The 14,040-nt window shown below is 57.4% G+C and overlaps 1 protein-coding gene across 5 annotated transcripts in view; it reads left to right on the top strand.

Annotated features, from left to right (window-relative positions):
* Positions 1-14,040, top strand: part of TNS3 (tensin 3) — a 216,318-nt gene that overhangs the window by 51,235 nt on the left and 151,043 nt on the right. For all 5 annotated transcript variants that reach the window (XM_043588418.1, XM_043588420.1, XM_043588417.1 and 2 more), the window contains exon 3: positions 1,549-1,586. In XM_043588418.1, the coding sequence (XP_043444353.1) occupies positions 1,549-1,586 (38 nt within the window). The remainder of the gene's footprint in view (positions 1-1,548; positions 1,587-14,040) is intronic.

Raw genomic sequence — 14,040 nt, 5'->3', positions numbered from 1 at the left:
TCTTTGCAGGGGCACACGGGTCCCTTGGGCCATCCTGGAAGTCTGACCACCATGAGATTCCCGTCCCAGTCCCAGGCTGCAAGCCACCTGCCCCGCCAGGGCAGTTCCTCCGTGCATTTCTGCTACTTCTCACTTACGCAAAGGCCGCGGGCCTCTGCCGAACGTCTTCTGCCTCGGGACCCCCGCTGCCCTCCAGCCCCTGGCCGTGTTTCCCTCCGCGTTTCTCATCTGGAAGCCCCTTCCGGAGGCGAGCCCATCCTGATGAGGAAATCCCTCATGGCCTGTTGGCTGTGTGCACCCATTAGGACACAGAGAGTAAATATTTGTCTTTGCGGATAATCTCACAAACCTCAGAGGCAGAGAGAAACCATTCAGAAAAGAGATCCCGCGAAGATAACTACTCTGGCCATTGGTCCTGGAGATCCAGTAACCATCCGCCAGCGGCCGCCTTACTTTGAGGTATCCTCAGTCAGTCCTGCAGGGACCTGCATCAGTTCAGTGTTTCTGAGCCCAGCTCCTGGAGCAGAGAGGGATGGGGTGTGTGCGTGCGCGCGCGTGTGTGTGTGTGTGTGTGTGTGTGTGTGTGTGTGTGTTGGGGGAACATTCTGGGCTTCCACATGCTAGCCGGGTTTGGGGCCTGCCTCCTGACCCCCGAGGCCTTATTCCCTCAGGACCCTGCACACTTGTGTACCTTGACTTTGTGTTTGTAGTCTGAAAGTGGTCTCTTGAATGGGTCCCCTGGACATTGCCGTCACCCCGGGAGAGGAAATGGAGGCCCAGAGAGGTCACTGGCCCGGCTCCGGGCAGTGCGGTCGATTAGGTCCTTGCCCCCCATCTCACAGCTGCCCCCTGGACCCCATGATGGGGTTCCCTGTCCCGCGGTTTCTGCCTGGCATCTGGGCACTGGCCGCGTGCCTGAGGCTCGTGGGGGCCGCTGGCGCTGTCCTGCCATCAGCCTGGCCACAGCCTCCGGAGGGCGGGCCTGCGAAATCCCCATTGGTTCCGGCTCTAAGTCTGCACTGTCGGGGGCCCCCCGGACTGACACAGTCTCTCTGCTGCTCACACAATGGCCCCAGCTGAAGGATTCCCCTGCAGGAATTCAGACGTGGATTGATTCTGACAGTGCGTTCCCAGGCCGTCCGGAAGCGCGGGGAGTGTGGCGCTCCGCTGGCAGCTTTCTCACTAAGTGACAGGCGCCAGGTCTGGCTCTGGCGGGGGGGACGGGGGGGAGGTTGTGGATTTTCTAGTTTCCCGTCCGCCCATCCACAGGGAGAAGCTGGCATCCCCCCGGGCACCGAGGAGGCTTCGTACAACTCAGATCCACCACGGGTCTCCTCCCGGGATCCCGGGAGCGCCGCCCACAGCTGGGTGCCTGCACACCATGGGCACTGGGCTCTGGGCCGAAGCTTGGAGCCGCTGGGTGGGGGCGGACCCCCCCCCCCCCCCGCTGCAGCTCTGATCCCCAAGGGTCCAGAGGGTTCATGGGTGCCAGACCTGGTGCTGCAGAACCTGCTCCACTTACACACCTTCTTTCTCTTTGTCTTGCAGCCTGCAAGTATCCCTGCCACAAGAAATGTGAAGCCAAGGTAAGCACCCGTTGAGCTCCTTCCCCGGGGGCCGTGACCCCGCCTTGGCCTTTGCCCCACGGCAGGCGGGTGCAGAAGGTGGACGCCTTGGCCTGTGGCCACAGGCGTGAAACCCTCGGGAAAGGGCTGCTAGATGCTTCGATAGCACGTATACTTTTCGTCTCCGGAGGAAGCCTTAGAGCCTTGGGCTCTGTGTTCCTAATTATAGAAAGTAAAACTCAAGAATTTGGTTTCAGATGAGAATCAAGTAATTGGCCCTGGCCTCGGCACAGGCCTCCCGCCCAGCGGGTGACCCCTTCTTTCTCATGATTACATCATGCCACTTTTCGGGGCTCTGTGGGGGTGGGAATAGGGTTTAGGGCACAGGCCTGGTGGGGGAGATTTGGGGGGCTCATTAGGGTTAGTTGTTCTTAGATCGGTTGGGGTTCTCAGGCTGTCATGGGAGTTGGGGGCCCTGAATCGGGGAGAGTTGGGCTGGGGTTTGAGTTCCTTGGAGGGCTGAGTTGCTGAGCACCCCTAGAAGCACTGGAAGTCTGGGGTGCTGGGGTGGGGTTAGGACCTCTGTGGGGCAGTGAGGAGGCCTGGAGATGGCGGTGGGCCATCATGGGAACCCTTGGACCGAGGCCTGGTTTTCTGCCTGGGTCATGGTGTCTGCACCTCCAAGTTTTGTAGGCATGCTGGCTGTCCGCAGTGGTGCCTGAGCGTGTGGCACCCCCACTCTGGCTGGCCCGCCCTGGCTCAGTGAGAGCCCCCCCTCCAGGTCCCGCAGCCCCGTGGCTGGAGGCCCCAGGGGAGTTGGGCTTTTGGAGAGCCTTGGGATTCTGTGGCTGCCGGGCTCCTCCTGGGCAGCTGTTGCTGGGAATTTCCGACTGGCGCCGGCTCCGGGCAGGGCTGGGTGCTGGGGGCGGGCTCGCACTTGAGCTGGCTTCTCGTGAAGTTCTATGTGGGGGGACCAGGGATGCCGAGTCCCTTCACCCTGCCCGCCACACGCACACACATGTGCACACACGCACACGGTCACAGCCATACAGGAACGCACGCACACACGTGCATGCACATGGTCACAGCCATACAGGAACGCCATGTGCACACACGCACACAGTCACAGCCATACAGGAACACACACGCACACACATGCACACACACGGTCACAGCCATACAGGAACACACGCACACACATGCACGCACACGCACACGGTCACAGCCATACAGGAACACACACGCACACACATGCACGCACACGGTCACAGCCATACAGGAACACACACACACACATGCACGCACACGCACACGGTCACAGCCATACAGGAACATACACACACACACATGCACACACACACACACACGTCACACCCATACAGGAACACATGCACACACATGCATGCACATGCACACAGTTCACACCCATACAGGAACGCACATGCATACACGCACACAGTCACAGCCATACAGGAACACACACGCACACACATGTGCGCGCACACACACACGTCACACCTGTACAGGAATGCACACGCACACATGCACATGGTCACACCCATACAGAAACATACACACACATGCATGCGCACACACACACACGGTTACTGCCACACAGGCACACACACGCACACATATGCACGCACACACACACACACACAAGTCACCCCATACAGGAACACATGCACACACATGTGTGCACACGCACACAGTTCACACCCATACAGGAACACACACACATACATGCACACAGTCACAGCCATACAGGAACACACACACACACATGCACGCACACGCACACTGTCACAGCCATACAGGAACACATGCACACACACATGCACGTACATGATCACAGCCATACAGGAACGCCATGTGCACACACATGTGCACACAGTCACAGCCATACAGGAACACACACGCACACACATGCACGCACACGCACATGGTCACAGCCATACAGGAATACACACACACACATGCACGCACATGGTCACAGCCATACAGGAACGCCATGTGCACACACATGTGCACACATGCACACAGTCACAGCCATACAGGAACACACATGCACACACATGTGCGCGCGCACACACGTCATACCTGTACAAGAATGTACACGCACACACGCACATGGTCACACCCACACAGAAACATACATGCATGCACATGCAACACACACAGGTCACACCCATATAGGAACGCACACACATACATGCACACACACTTCACACCCATGCAGGAATACACACACACACACTTCACACCCATGCAGGAATACACACACACACACACACACACGCACACACATGCACACACACAATTCACACACGTCACAGTCATACTCTTCACACACAGACACATGTACCCTCACATGCACACACACATGGAAGGCTAGTCCGGCCCTGTGTTTTTTTTCAAGGAAGAGATTAAATGAGTTTTCTTTTTAAACATTTTGTATGGGGGATTTGGAGCGCACTGGGAGTGGAGAGGGTCACCTGGCCTGGGGGCCGGCAGCACCGTCCTCTTCGAACCCCTGGTTCCCCCACCTCTCAGAGCTGTCAGATGATGTGCATCCGAACAGCAGTGCTGGCTGTCCTGTCATCCTGTGTGTGTGCCTGGATGTGTGTGCATGTGTGTGTGTGCCTGGATGTGCATATATGTGTACATGCAGATGCATGCATGCAAGTGTGTGTTGTGTGTGTGCCACTGTGCGCCTCCGTCTGTGACGGTATCACAGGCCCGGCCACGCCTGCCTGACAGAAGAATTGAGCCCCGCTCCTGTTGGCACCGTTTCTTGAAGGGGCCCAGAGCCGGCTACTTATGGGATTGAATTCTTTGGCTCAGAGACTATACCAGAAGTCTTAGCTATCACCGATTATGGTATTTCTAGCCGCAGTAATTGGCAGTTTGCTGAGAGGTAGATAAGCGTTCTCTCTCAGTAGATCAGGGTAGGGGAAATGTATCCGTATTCGGTTTTTTCGATAGCCAGCTTTGAAAGGCAGGAGGGCATTCCACCAGCAATAACAAAGCCCCTTCTTATTCCAGATCCATAGTGCCATTGCTGCCGCGCCTAGAGGGGCCATAAACTCCCAGCTGCCCCTGGAGATAAGGGGGGGGACAGTTCTGTCTCCCAGGAGCCGAGATGCGGCTCTCCCAGGCAGCGTGGGTCCCTGCTTACCTCGTGTGTGTGTGTGTGTGTGTGTGTGTGTGTGTGTGCATGCGTGCGTGCGTGCAACGTGCCCAGGGCTTGCTGGCTTTCCTGACCGACAAGGGGGTACTGGGGTTTAGAACAAGGTCCAGCTGCTCGCTGACCTGGGGAAGGCAGGCACGGTGGGTTCCCTCTGTGACCTCCTCAGTGAACCCCACCGTACTGTCGTCGCCAAGGAGAGAGCCATCTTCCAGAAACCCAGCTGAGCCACAGGCCACAGGTCTCAGGCAGGGAAGCCGAACCACGAGTTGGGACCTAGAAGGCCGGATGGACTTAGGTCAGTGTCTTCCTGGCCGTTGGGCAGTGTGGCCCCTCAGGCAAGGCCTTGAGCTCAGGGGGCACTCGGGGGCAGTGACCCAGGCTGTGATCCCCATGGGGGCTTCTCGTCCACTGGAGTAAGTCTCTGGGGCTACGGTTTGTTCATGGGTCAAACAGGTGAGTGATATGTCCCCCAGTCCGCATGGGTTATGTTCTTCCCTGTTGATTATGGTAATCTTGATTCTTTAGGTTTTCAGGAAGTCCCACAATCTATGTATAATGGCTGCAAAGTTTGGGATTCCAAATATTTTGCTCCCTGGGAGGCCGTGCTCATTCACTGGAGCCTTGTGCATCGCTTGGGCATCATGAGTTGGTTTTTCCCTTGGCCGCTGGTTGACTCACTGGCAGGAGCATAAGGAAGTAGGAGAAAGAACCTTTTTAGAAAGGCAGGGGATGGGGGTTCCCCGGTATCTCCCAAGTGTGCCGAAGGCAGGGTTCCACTGGGCTTTGGCAAGTGGGAGGGTAGGAGTCCCTCCCACTTGATGGCCCAGATGTGTGTGGTCCAACGTGGTCCCTTCCACATCGGCCCAGACCAGACACACGTGCTTTCAGAGGCGCCCTCAGTTCAGAGCGTTAAGTATTGAATCGGCACTCTTTCTGCAGACCTCCGGATAGTGAGGCCTCCGCGTGGGGACTGACCCGTGACATGGCAGAGCTGAACACGTGCAGGGGCTGTGGGGCAGACACCTTGTGCAGGGTCCCCCCGCCAGTCTCGCCAGAGCCACCTGCCACCTGTCTCGGGAGCCAGGCCTCTGTGCTCAGACCCCTTTGTCCCTTCCACGGTGTGCTGCCCAGGGCCGGCTCGCCGCTCCCCTTTCTGGACACGCCTTGCTGGAGATAAAGTATAGGACTGTACCTCTGTGAGTGGAGGCCCCCTTCAGGAGGGGTGAGGGGTCACGGGCTGCCGCAGGGCCTGCTTTCTGTGGCTGTCACGTGGCTGCCAAGCTGGGAGCCTTTAGCCTCCACGCCCCCCCCCCCCCCCCCCGCAAGATGCCGAGCTTGGTAATGGGCACGTGGCTCCTCTCCCTGAAGGTTCAGGCTGGGCCGCGGCAGCTCAGCCCTCGGCTCCTGCCTCTCCCAGCCTCACGTGCTAGTGATGCCTATGTTACGGCCATGGTTGGTGCAGGAGTTGCCACGAGGCCCAGAGCCCAAGATGTCCTCAGAAACCACTGTCATGCCTGTCCTTGGTGTTGCCAGGTGTCCACTGGTGTAAGTGAGACGTTGTAACCATGAACTTACACCTGCCAGTTCCCCTGCTTGCGAGTGTCCCCAGTGTGGTCCTTCGGGTGCCCCCCTCATCGGACCCGCAAGTGGGGACTGTCACTGGCCACTGCGTCAGGGGTGTCAGGTTTTTGCCGTCCGTGTGCTCTTCCTGGATTGGCTGTGGAGCTGGGGCCTCACCACCCCCCAGCCCACACCCTCTGCTCCTCCGAAACAGCGGGAGGCTCCAGGCCTGGTCCCGCGGTGTCTGCTTCTGTCCCAGGGATGATGCCCGCGGGATGTCTGTCTCCCCCCCCCCCCCCCCCCCCCCCCCCCCCAGGGCTTTGCTCAGGTCCTTCCTCTCCAGTGTGAGCCTGGAGTTCTGGGCAGTGCTAGTTTCTCAGGCTGCCTTTGGAAGTGCTAGCAGGGCTGGAGGCATGTCTCTGGGACTCTGTTGGTGGCGGGGCTCTGGGCCTGTGGGGACGACTGGATTTTTGATGAATCCCGGAATCGCTGGCATCAGTGTGTGGCGAGGTCCCTGCTCTTGCCTCGGTCACTGGTTTTCCTCAAAGGGCTTGGCTCAGCCTCTGAAGTCAGCTCCACGAGAGGGGAGGTGCAGAGCCACAGCCGTTTAAATGTGGACATTTTGGAAGGTTCCTGGGAGCACGGCCCTTCCTGCCTTGTCACACTTGGCCTGAGTGTCTTATCCTTCACAGAGACCCCTCGAACGGAGGCCTGCGTGACAGATTAGCCAGTATCCTGTGTCCCCTGCATCTGTGGGACGTGGGGGAGTGGGACGAATGGCAGCAGTAATGGTTTGACAGGCTGCTGGGGGCACGTGGCCCTCGACTGTGGACAAAACCAAGAAGGAGTGCTCCTCGAAGACTTTCCTTCTCTCTAAGCGTCAGTGACCGGATTCACCGGTTTGCGAAACTCTGTCCTCACGCCTGCTCTCCGTCTGGGAGAATGGGAGTGGAAGATAGAACTTTCCACGTGTAGCCATCAGAAGCAGCCCGCAAAACCGGGGGGCCCACAGAGACACCCCGGGCCTGAGCTTGACTGCCCCATGGAAGCTATAGCTCTGGCCGTGGTCCCTTTCATCACGGAATCGGAACACAGGCATCTTTCACGAGCGGTTCCGAGAACCAGCTTCAGCAGCCTGGGGGGCCTTCTGGAGGGAGCGTCTCCGCCTTGAACTGGAGTACTGGGCTCATTTGCATCCTGCATCCTAGAAACAGGTGTATTTCTCTGCAGCTGCGGTAACTGGAGACCATACTCTCTGCGGTCACGGTCATTATTGTCCTAGTTCAGCCGTCTCCTGGCACATTGACCCGTGCGTGAACGGCACAAATCACTATGCGTTTTGTTCCTTAACTGTTTACGCGACGCTAAAGTGTGGTGCGTTTTCTCTTCCCGGGAATAGGATCTTCTTCAAGCAGACAAATCTCATTTAATTGGCTCAGTTTGTGCCTCTTACGCAGTGTGGGCCCAACCTGAACGTGGTTCTGTCCTGCCAGTGGCATTGGAGCGGGCTCGTTCCTGAGACGGGGACCGCCCCCACGTTCGTCCCTGTCGGGGCTGCCTTGGCTCTGGCCGGCTCCGTGCCACCCCCCCCCCCTCCCTCGTCTGGCCCTGTGGCCACATGTGCCAGGTGCATGTGGAATTCTTCATCTGTCCCCTCTTGGGGTGGCACCATCCCACCTACCTGCTGTGATAGCTACTCTCTGCATCTCCTGACTCCCTTCCCCGCCCTGCTCAGGCTTGCAGGTGCAGGTTACGACCTGCTGACCCCCAGGCCGGATGTACCCCTGTGGCTCCTTCCAAGCCACCCACGTGCCGTGGATCAGCTCACACGCCCCTGATGCTGCCACATTTGACTTCCACATGCTCCTGGTGGCCTGCTCATCACCTCCGTCTGCCATACGAGGGGGGCCCAAGGGGGGGTCCCCTCCACAGACCGCTCCAGACTCTCCACGGTCGCCTTGCCACTCGCCTGTGTCTACAGTGGCCCTGGCTGCTTTCTAGAAGATGCCAGTTCTTTGTCCCTCGCTCACATTGCCTGTGAGCTAATCCCTGTTTGTGATTTACTTTCCCAGACACGCTACCGCCTTTTATGGACCAGCATGCATGTTTTGAGCTGCTCAGAATCTGTACTCCGTGCCCCCATTGTGCCGCCAGCCTCTCTCCCCAGCTCGCCGGGGTCCCCCCCACCAACCACCATGCTGCTGCCCTGCGCCCTCCCCAGCCTGCCCGTGCCTGGTGCTCCTGTGGCTTCATGGACCCTCTTCCCCCAGACCCTTTGCTCCCGCCCCACGGCTGCAGTGCACCTGTTAGAATTCACAGACCATTGCCGTCCTCTGCTTTTCTCTCTGTGCATCTTCCCTGGCCCATTCTTTCCGCGGCTGGCAGTCTTGGTGGGCCAGGCGCTGGCGTCGGGGGGCGTGCAGAGCGGGTCCCCTGTGTCCCTGTACCTGCAGCTCTGAACCCCGCAGGGTCCCCTCTGCCCCCACGCAGCTGGGCCTGCCCCTCGATCCTTGCAGGGGGGCACCCCAGGCTTCTGCTTTTTCGGGGGGCAGAGAGGACAGCATGCCTGAATGGTTCACAATGGCTCTGACATCACAATTCTGATTCCAGAGTCTTTACTTAATGCCTTTTTGTCCTTTTAGAGGCTTATTTTTGACTTAAGAAGTGTGTGGGGCATGTTGACCCGGCTGTGGGAGGCCCGTTGGAAAGTTCTGTGCTGCACAGGGAAATGGGGGGTGCACACGGAGGGCCAGCAGGGAGTTAAGTCTGGCGTTTTTGGGCAGACCACGGCAGATGGATGGGGCTGCAGACGGCTCTGGGTGTGGCGGGACTTTGTAACCGTGAACTCCAGTGTAGCTTGTGATGGGAGAACCCAGGGAGGTCTTTGTGGACACTCGGGGTGGGGGGGGCAGCCTGCCTCTCTGCCCCCTGATGCCTGAGTTAAATGTTTTCTTTTCAGATTTGAGGAGAAGTTGCAAGCTCTCAGAATTTGTCATTTTTTCCTTGTGGTGGCAGCCCTTCCCTGGATCACGGGGAGTTGGTGCAAACCAAACAGTTCACTCTGCTATTCGTGGACCTTGCAGAAGGAGTGTTTTTGGGGAAGTCCCCTTCAGCACCCCCTGTGGGGCGGACCCGTTCCTTCCTCAAAAGACTGCAGTATGTTTGTGCCTTCTTTTCCTTTCTCTGGCAGCAAGAGGAAGGTGTTAAAAACGTCATGGGGAGGGGTACTGTCCTTCTTAGGCTGGTCTCTTAAAGAAAAACAAAAGCGCGCACTCTGTACTCAGGAGTTTTGGCACAGCGCACACTTTCTCCTGGCCCCGTGCACCTTGCACACGGCGGTGCTATCTCCTAAATGTCTGGTGCGGGTGTCTGAGCCCAGGGAGGGCTGTTACCCCATCTCCCTGTCTGCAAAGACCTCCCACCCCACAGTTGTTCCTATGAAGTGTGTGTGGGGGGCTTGGTGGGGGAGAGGGGAAGAGGGCTTGGTGGAAGAGAGGGAGGAGGGGCTTGGTGGGGATGCCCAGGGCTTTCTGGAAGGAGAAAGAGGAGAGGGGCTTTGTGGGGGAGGGGCTTGATTGGGAGGGGAGGGGCTTGGTGGAGGGAGGAAAGAGGAGGGGCTTGATGGGGAGTGGAGGGTCTTGGAGGGAGGAAAGAGGAGGGGCTGGGTGGGGGAGGGGCTAGATGGGGAGGGTCAGGGCTTCCTGGAAGGAGAAAGAGGAGAGGGGCTTCGTGGGGGAGGGGCTTGATGGGAGAGGGGAGGGGCTTGGTGGAGGGAGGAAAGAGGAGGGGCTGGGTGGGGGAGGGGCTTGGTGGGGAGGGGAGTGGCTTAGTGGAGGAAGAAAGAGAGGAGTGGGGAGTACTCCTCTACTCTTCTACTTCCTGCTGGGAGTAGAGGAAACCACAGTGGCTGAGGAAGGAGGGGCCACCCGAGCTGATCAGGCCACTAGGAGAGGGCACGGGGGAGGACAGAGGACGTGCGAAGATGGGTTTGCGGGGAGGGCAGGGGGTTGTGCCTCTTGGGACTTTTCTGTCCTATCCAACGGACTCAGTGCTTTTGAAATGTGTGTATATTATATTTAAAAGGTAAACTTTAATTTAAAATTGAAGCACATGGTTAGAAAAGCTTTGCGTCCTAAATGTGCAGCCTGACCGTGGGCCGGTGGGCGTGACCACACGGGAGGCGGGGACAGTGCTCTCGCCCCACAGGCACCTGCTGTACCGCTGGAGACCCTCCCCCATTTGCCCCCTCTGAGGTTCGTCTGCCCCCCTCTGAGGTTCGTGGCCTTTGCCTCTGAAGCAGGTGGACACCCGGGGTGTCATAGTCTTTCTTGGTCCAACGTCACCTGTGGGGTCCTCGCTGCTTTGTGCTTTGAAAGGTGACAGTTGAGAGCTGCTTGCCTCCAGTCCCCCTCTGGGGATACAGCAAAGGACGGCGCTCACCGGACCTGCCTGGTTTTGTGCGTCTCCTGGGTGCCAGCCCACCCTCTGTCCTGTTCCCGCCTGATCGGGGCACAGCAGAGTCGCGCTCCAAAGTGCGGTGATGCCCCCACCGCGAAGACACAACCTGCTTGGCTCCTCACAGGGAAGCTTTGCACATAGCACAGGGGTTACTGTAGGGGTGGCCGTCGGTTTCTTCTAGTTAATTAAAATGTAGGTTACCTGGCGACTCGGATACTCTTATGATTATCAATTCTCGGTCACTTGTGATGCATTTGCAGGCTGGTAAGGATGGAACTGGTTCCGAATGGCTTGGATTTGAGACCTGCAGTTTTCTTGAGGAAATGGGTCCAGGAGTTGGGTGCAGTTACATCTTGGTCTTGGTCTTTCAAATGACCAGACAGTAAACACGTTTTTTTTTTTTTTTTTAAAGCTGCTTAAGTTACATAATATAGAATTGCCTTTATGTGATTAAACTGTATGAGATTTTTTTCTGGTTCTTTAGCAAGCCATTGTCATCTTATTAAGCTACTGGATGATGTCTTTTTTTTTCTCTCTTTGCAAAACCATTGGAGTTAGGAATCTGGTAGGGGCCCAGGCCAGGGGGTCTGTAGGGCTCGATTCTGGCCTTGTTCAGGTGCTTGGGGTCCTGCACACGACACTTTGCCTCTGAGGCCCCCAGCTGCCTCTCCTGGAAAGTGAGACCATCAGGGAGGTGCCAGGCCTCCCCACTTGGCCTGATCTGGTCACGCAGACCCAGGACAGGAGTGCGAGGTGGTCACTGAGCAAGCGTCCCACAGTGGGCTCATGGGGGGCTCTTCTGCGCCCCCTTGAGAGGCATGACTGGGACATTGTTCCCACAATAGACTCCCCTGAGGTTTCTGGTCTCCAGCAAATGTTTGTAATCAGATGAATGCCGGGCAGTATTGTATTGTTTTAATTCCGTTCTGTGCTCTGTGTGCCCATCCCTTTGCATCGTCGCTGTCCTTGTTCAGAGGACTCTGTGGCCTCCCGCCCCACCTGGAGGAGCACTTCCAGGCAAACCCGGGCAAGGAGCCCAGTTACCTGCCCACATGGCAGCCGCCGGGGCCCTGCCTGGAGGACCCTGTTCCCTCTGGGCTTGTGGGCAGGTCCTGTGTTGACCGTGGTTCTCTGCCAGCCCTGTCAGACCTTTGTTGGGGGCGCTGTGGCTCAATGTGCCCCCACCCCCAAATCCACAAGTTGAAGCCCTGACCCAGACCCTTGGAATGTGACTGTATCTGGAGACGGGGCCTCGAGAGAGGTGATCGAGGTTGAGTGACATGGCTGCAGTGATCCCATAGGACCAGTGGTCTTATAAGAAGAGGGGATCAGGACCCACACACACACGGAGGGACCACTGTGTGGACACGGGGAGCAGGTGGCCGTGGGCACCAAGGGGAGGGCACCAAGGGGAGGGGGGATCTGGCCCTGCCATGCATGGATCGTGGACTCGCACCCTCAGGGATGGGAAGGAATAGACGTCTGATTTAGGTGTGGGGTCTGCGGGACTTTTCTCCGACTGCCCAGCCGACTGTCATGGGGAGAGAGGCCTCCCTCTTGTCATCACTCTGCCCCCTGTTTATAACCAACACGAGTGAACACAATTGAACTTTTATCTTTTCTCCATTCTATGTCATGGGGGGATAAAAACACCTGGTGTTTTATCGGTCGTAACACGACAGCCTAGGAGGTTTAGGCTGTAAAATAATAAAAGATGAAGAGAATATTGAAGATTCTGGAGGAAATTCCTGCCCTCCTCCCTCCGGGCTGCTGTTCTGTGCAGAGATTTGGGGACTTCGAGATTCTGTGCACTCGTGGGGCCGGTGGCAGGCCCTGCACCGAGGCATCCGTCTGTCCAGGCTGGCTCAGGGCATGAGGGAGCAGGGAGGGGGTCTGTGGGATTAGCATTTCGGGAGGAAGGGGCTGCAGCGTGATCTCAATACGCAGCATTTCCTTCGTAAAGAATCGCCTTTGTAAAGAACGAAGGTAAACTTGGTTCTGCACAGCTTCTGTTGGAATCCACATGTTTGCCCTCAAGTGATTTTAGTTAATGAGGCAAGTTGTGCGTGAGGGCCTCTTAAGCCACCTGCCAGGTGAGTCGGTGGCCCACTTGGTTTTCTCTCTCTGTTGTCTTGCTTGACGTCTGTTGGTGGTGGGTGCATTTATTTTGGGCACGTGGGTGCATTGATTTAATGCATCTTGGGTTTTTTTTTTTTTTTGAGAGAGAGGGTGGGGCAGGCAGAGGGGGAGAGAGAGAATCCCAAGCAGGCTCCAGGCTGTTAGCGCAGAGCCCAATATGGGGCTCAACCTCAGGAACCCTGGGATCGTGACCTGAGCCAAAATCAAGAGCCGGATGTGCAGCGGACTGAGCTCCCCAGGCGCCCCGATTTAATGCATCTTAATAACTTGGTACTCGCGAGGTGATGCCCCCTTCTGGAACCTGGGCATGAGAATTCTTGCGTGCTGGCTTGAGGCCAGACTGGGGAGAATTTAGCTGTGGGCAGAATTACCTGGAGAGCAGGTAGGAAGAATGGCCGGAGAGAAGACCTAGCTGCCAGCTTCTACGGGCTTCTGTGGGCTTCTGCGGGCTTCTGCGGGCTTCTGTGGACTTCTGTGGGCTTCTGTGGGCTTCTGCAGGCTTCTCTGGGCTTCTGTGGGCTTCTGCGGGCTTCTGGGGGGCTGGCTCACGTGGCCCAGCACGACTGGGATTGTCCAGGATTCCGAGAAGGTCAGCTGTACTTTAACTTTCCTCTGTGCCCTCGGATACATTTCTAGAGAGACCAGTGGGAAGTGTCCTGTTTTATGTGGCTTTGTGCAAAGCAAAATTTCGTAAGAACTGAGGACACCAAAAGCTGAGTTCATTGTTTTGTTGAGCCGATGGAAAGGAAACCATCTCTGGAAGGCGCCGGGAGAGACGAACTGTAATTTCTTTCCCAGGACCTTCATTTCCAGAAGTAAACAGAGGGGTCAAGCCAGCCGTTACTGGACAGTCTCCCTCCCCGCGGAGAAGAGGCCTGACTGTCCTAGCCTGGGTCAGCCCTGTGGCGTTGGCCGGAGGACCCTGGTTCCCCAGGCCTGGGTTGTGTGTGAGTGTGCACAGACACACGTGCACAGACACACGTGCACACACCTTCCGTCACGTACACACACCAACGCTCACACCCACACTCCCATTCCTAGGGCACAGTGGCTCCCGGGTGTGAGCCCTGCCCCTCCCATCCTGCCTCTGTTCTGGTCACCTGTCCACCTGCTGGCTGGGGGACAGGT

The sequence above is a fragment of the Prionailurus bengalensis genome, chromosome A2 (genome assembly GCF_016509475.1).
Source record: "Prionailurus bengalensis isolate Pbe53 chromosome A2, Fcat_Pben_1.1_paternal_pri, whole genome shotgun sequence".
NCBI classification, from domain to species: domain Eukaryota; kingdom Metazoa; phylum Chordata; class Mammalia; order Carnivora; family Felidae; genus Prionailurus; species Prionailurus bengalensis.
The sequence above is the reverse complement of the archived record's forward strand: the minus strand, read 5'-3'. Positions and strand labels throughout refer to the sequence as shown.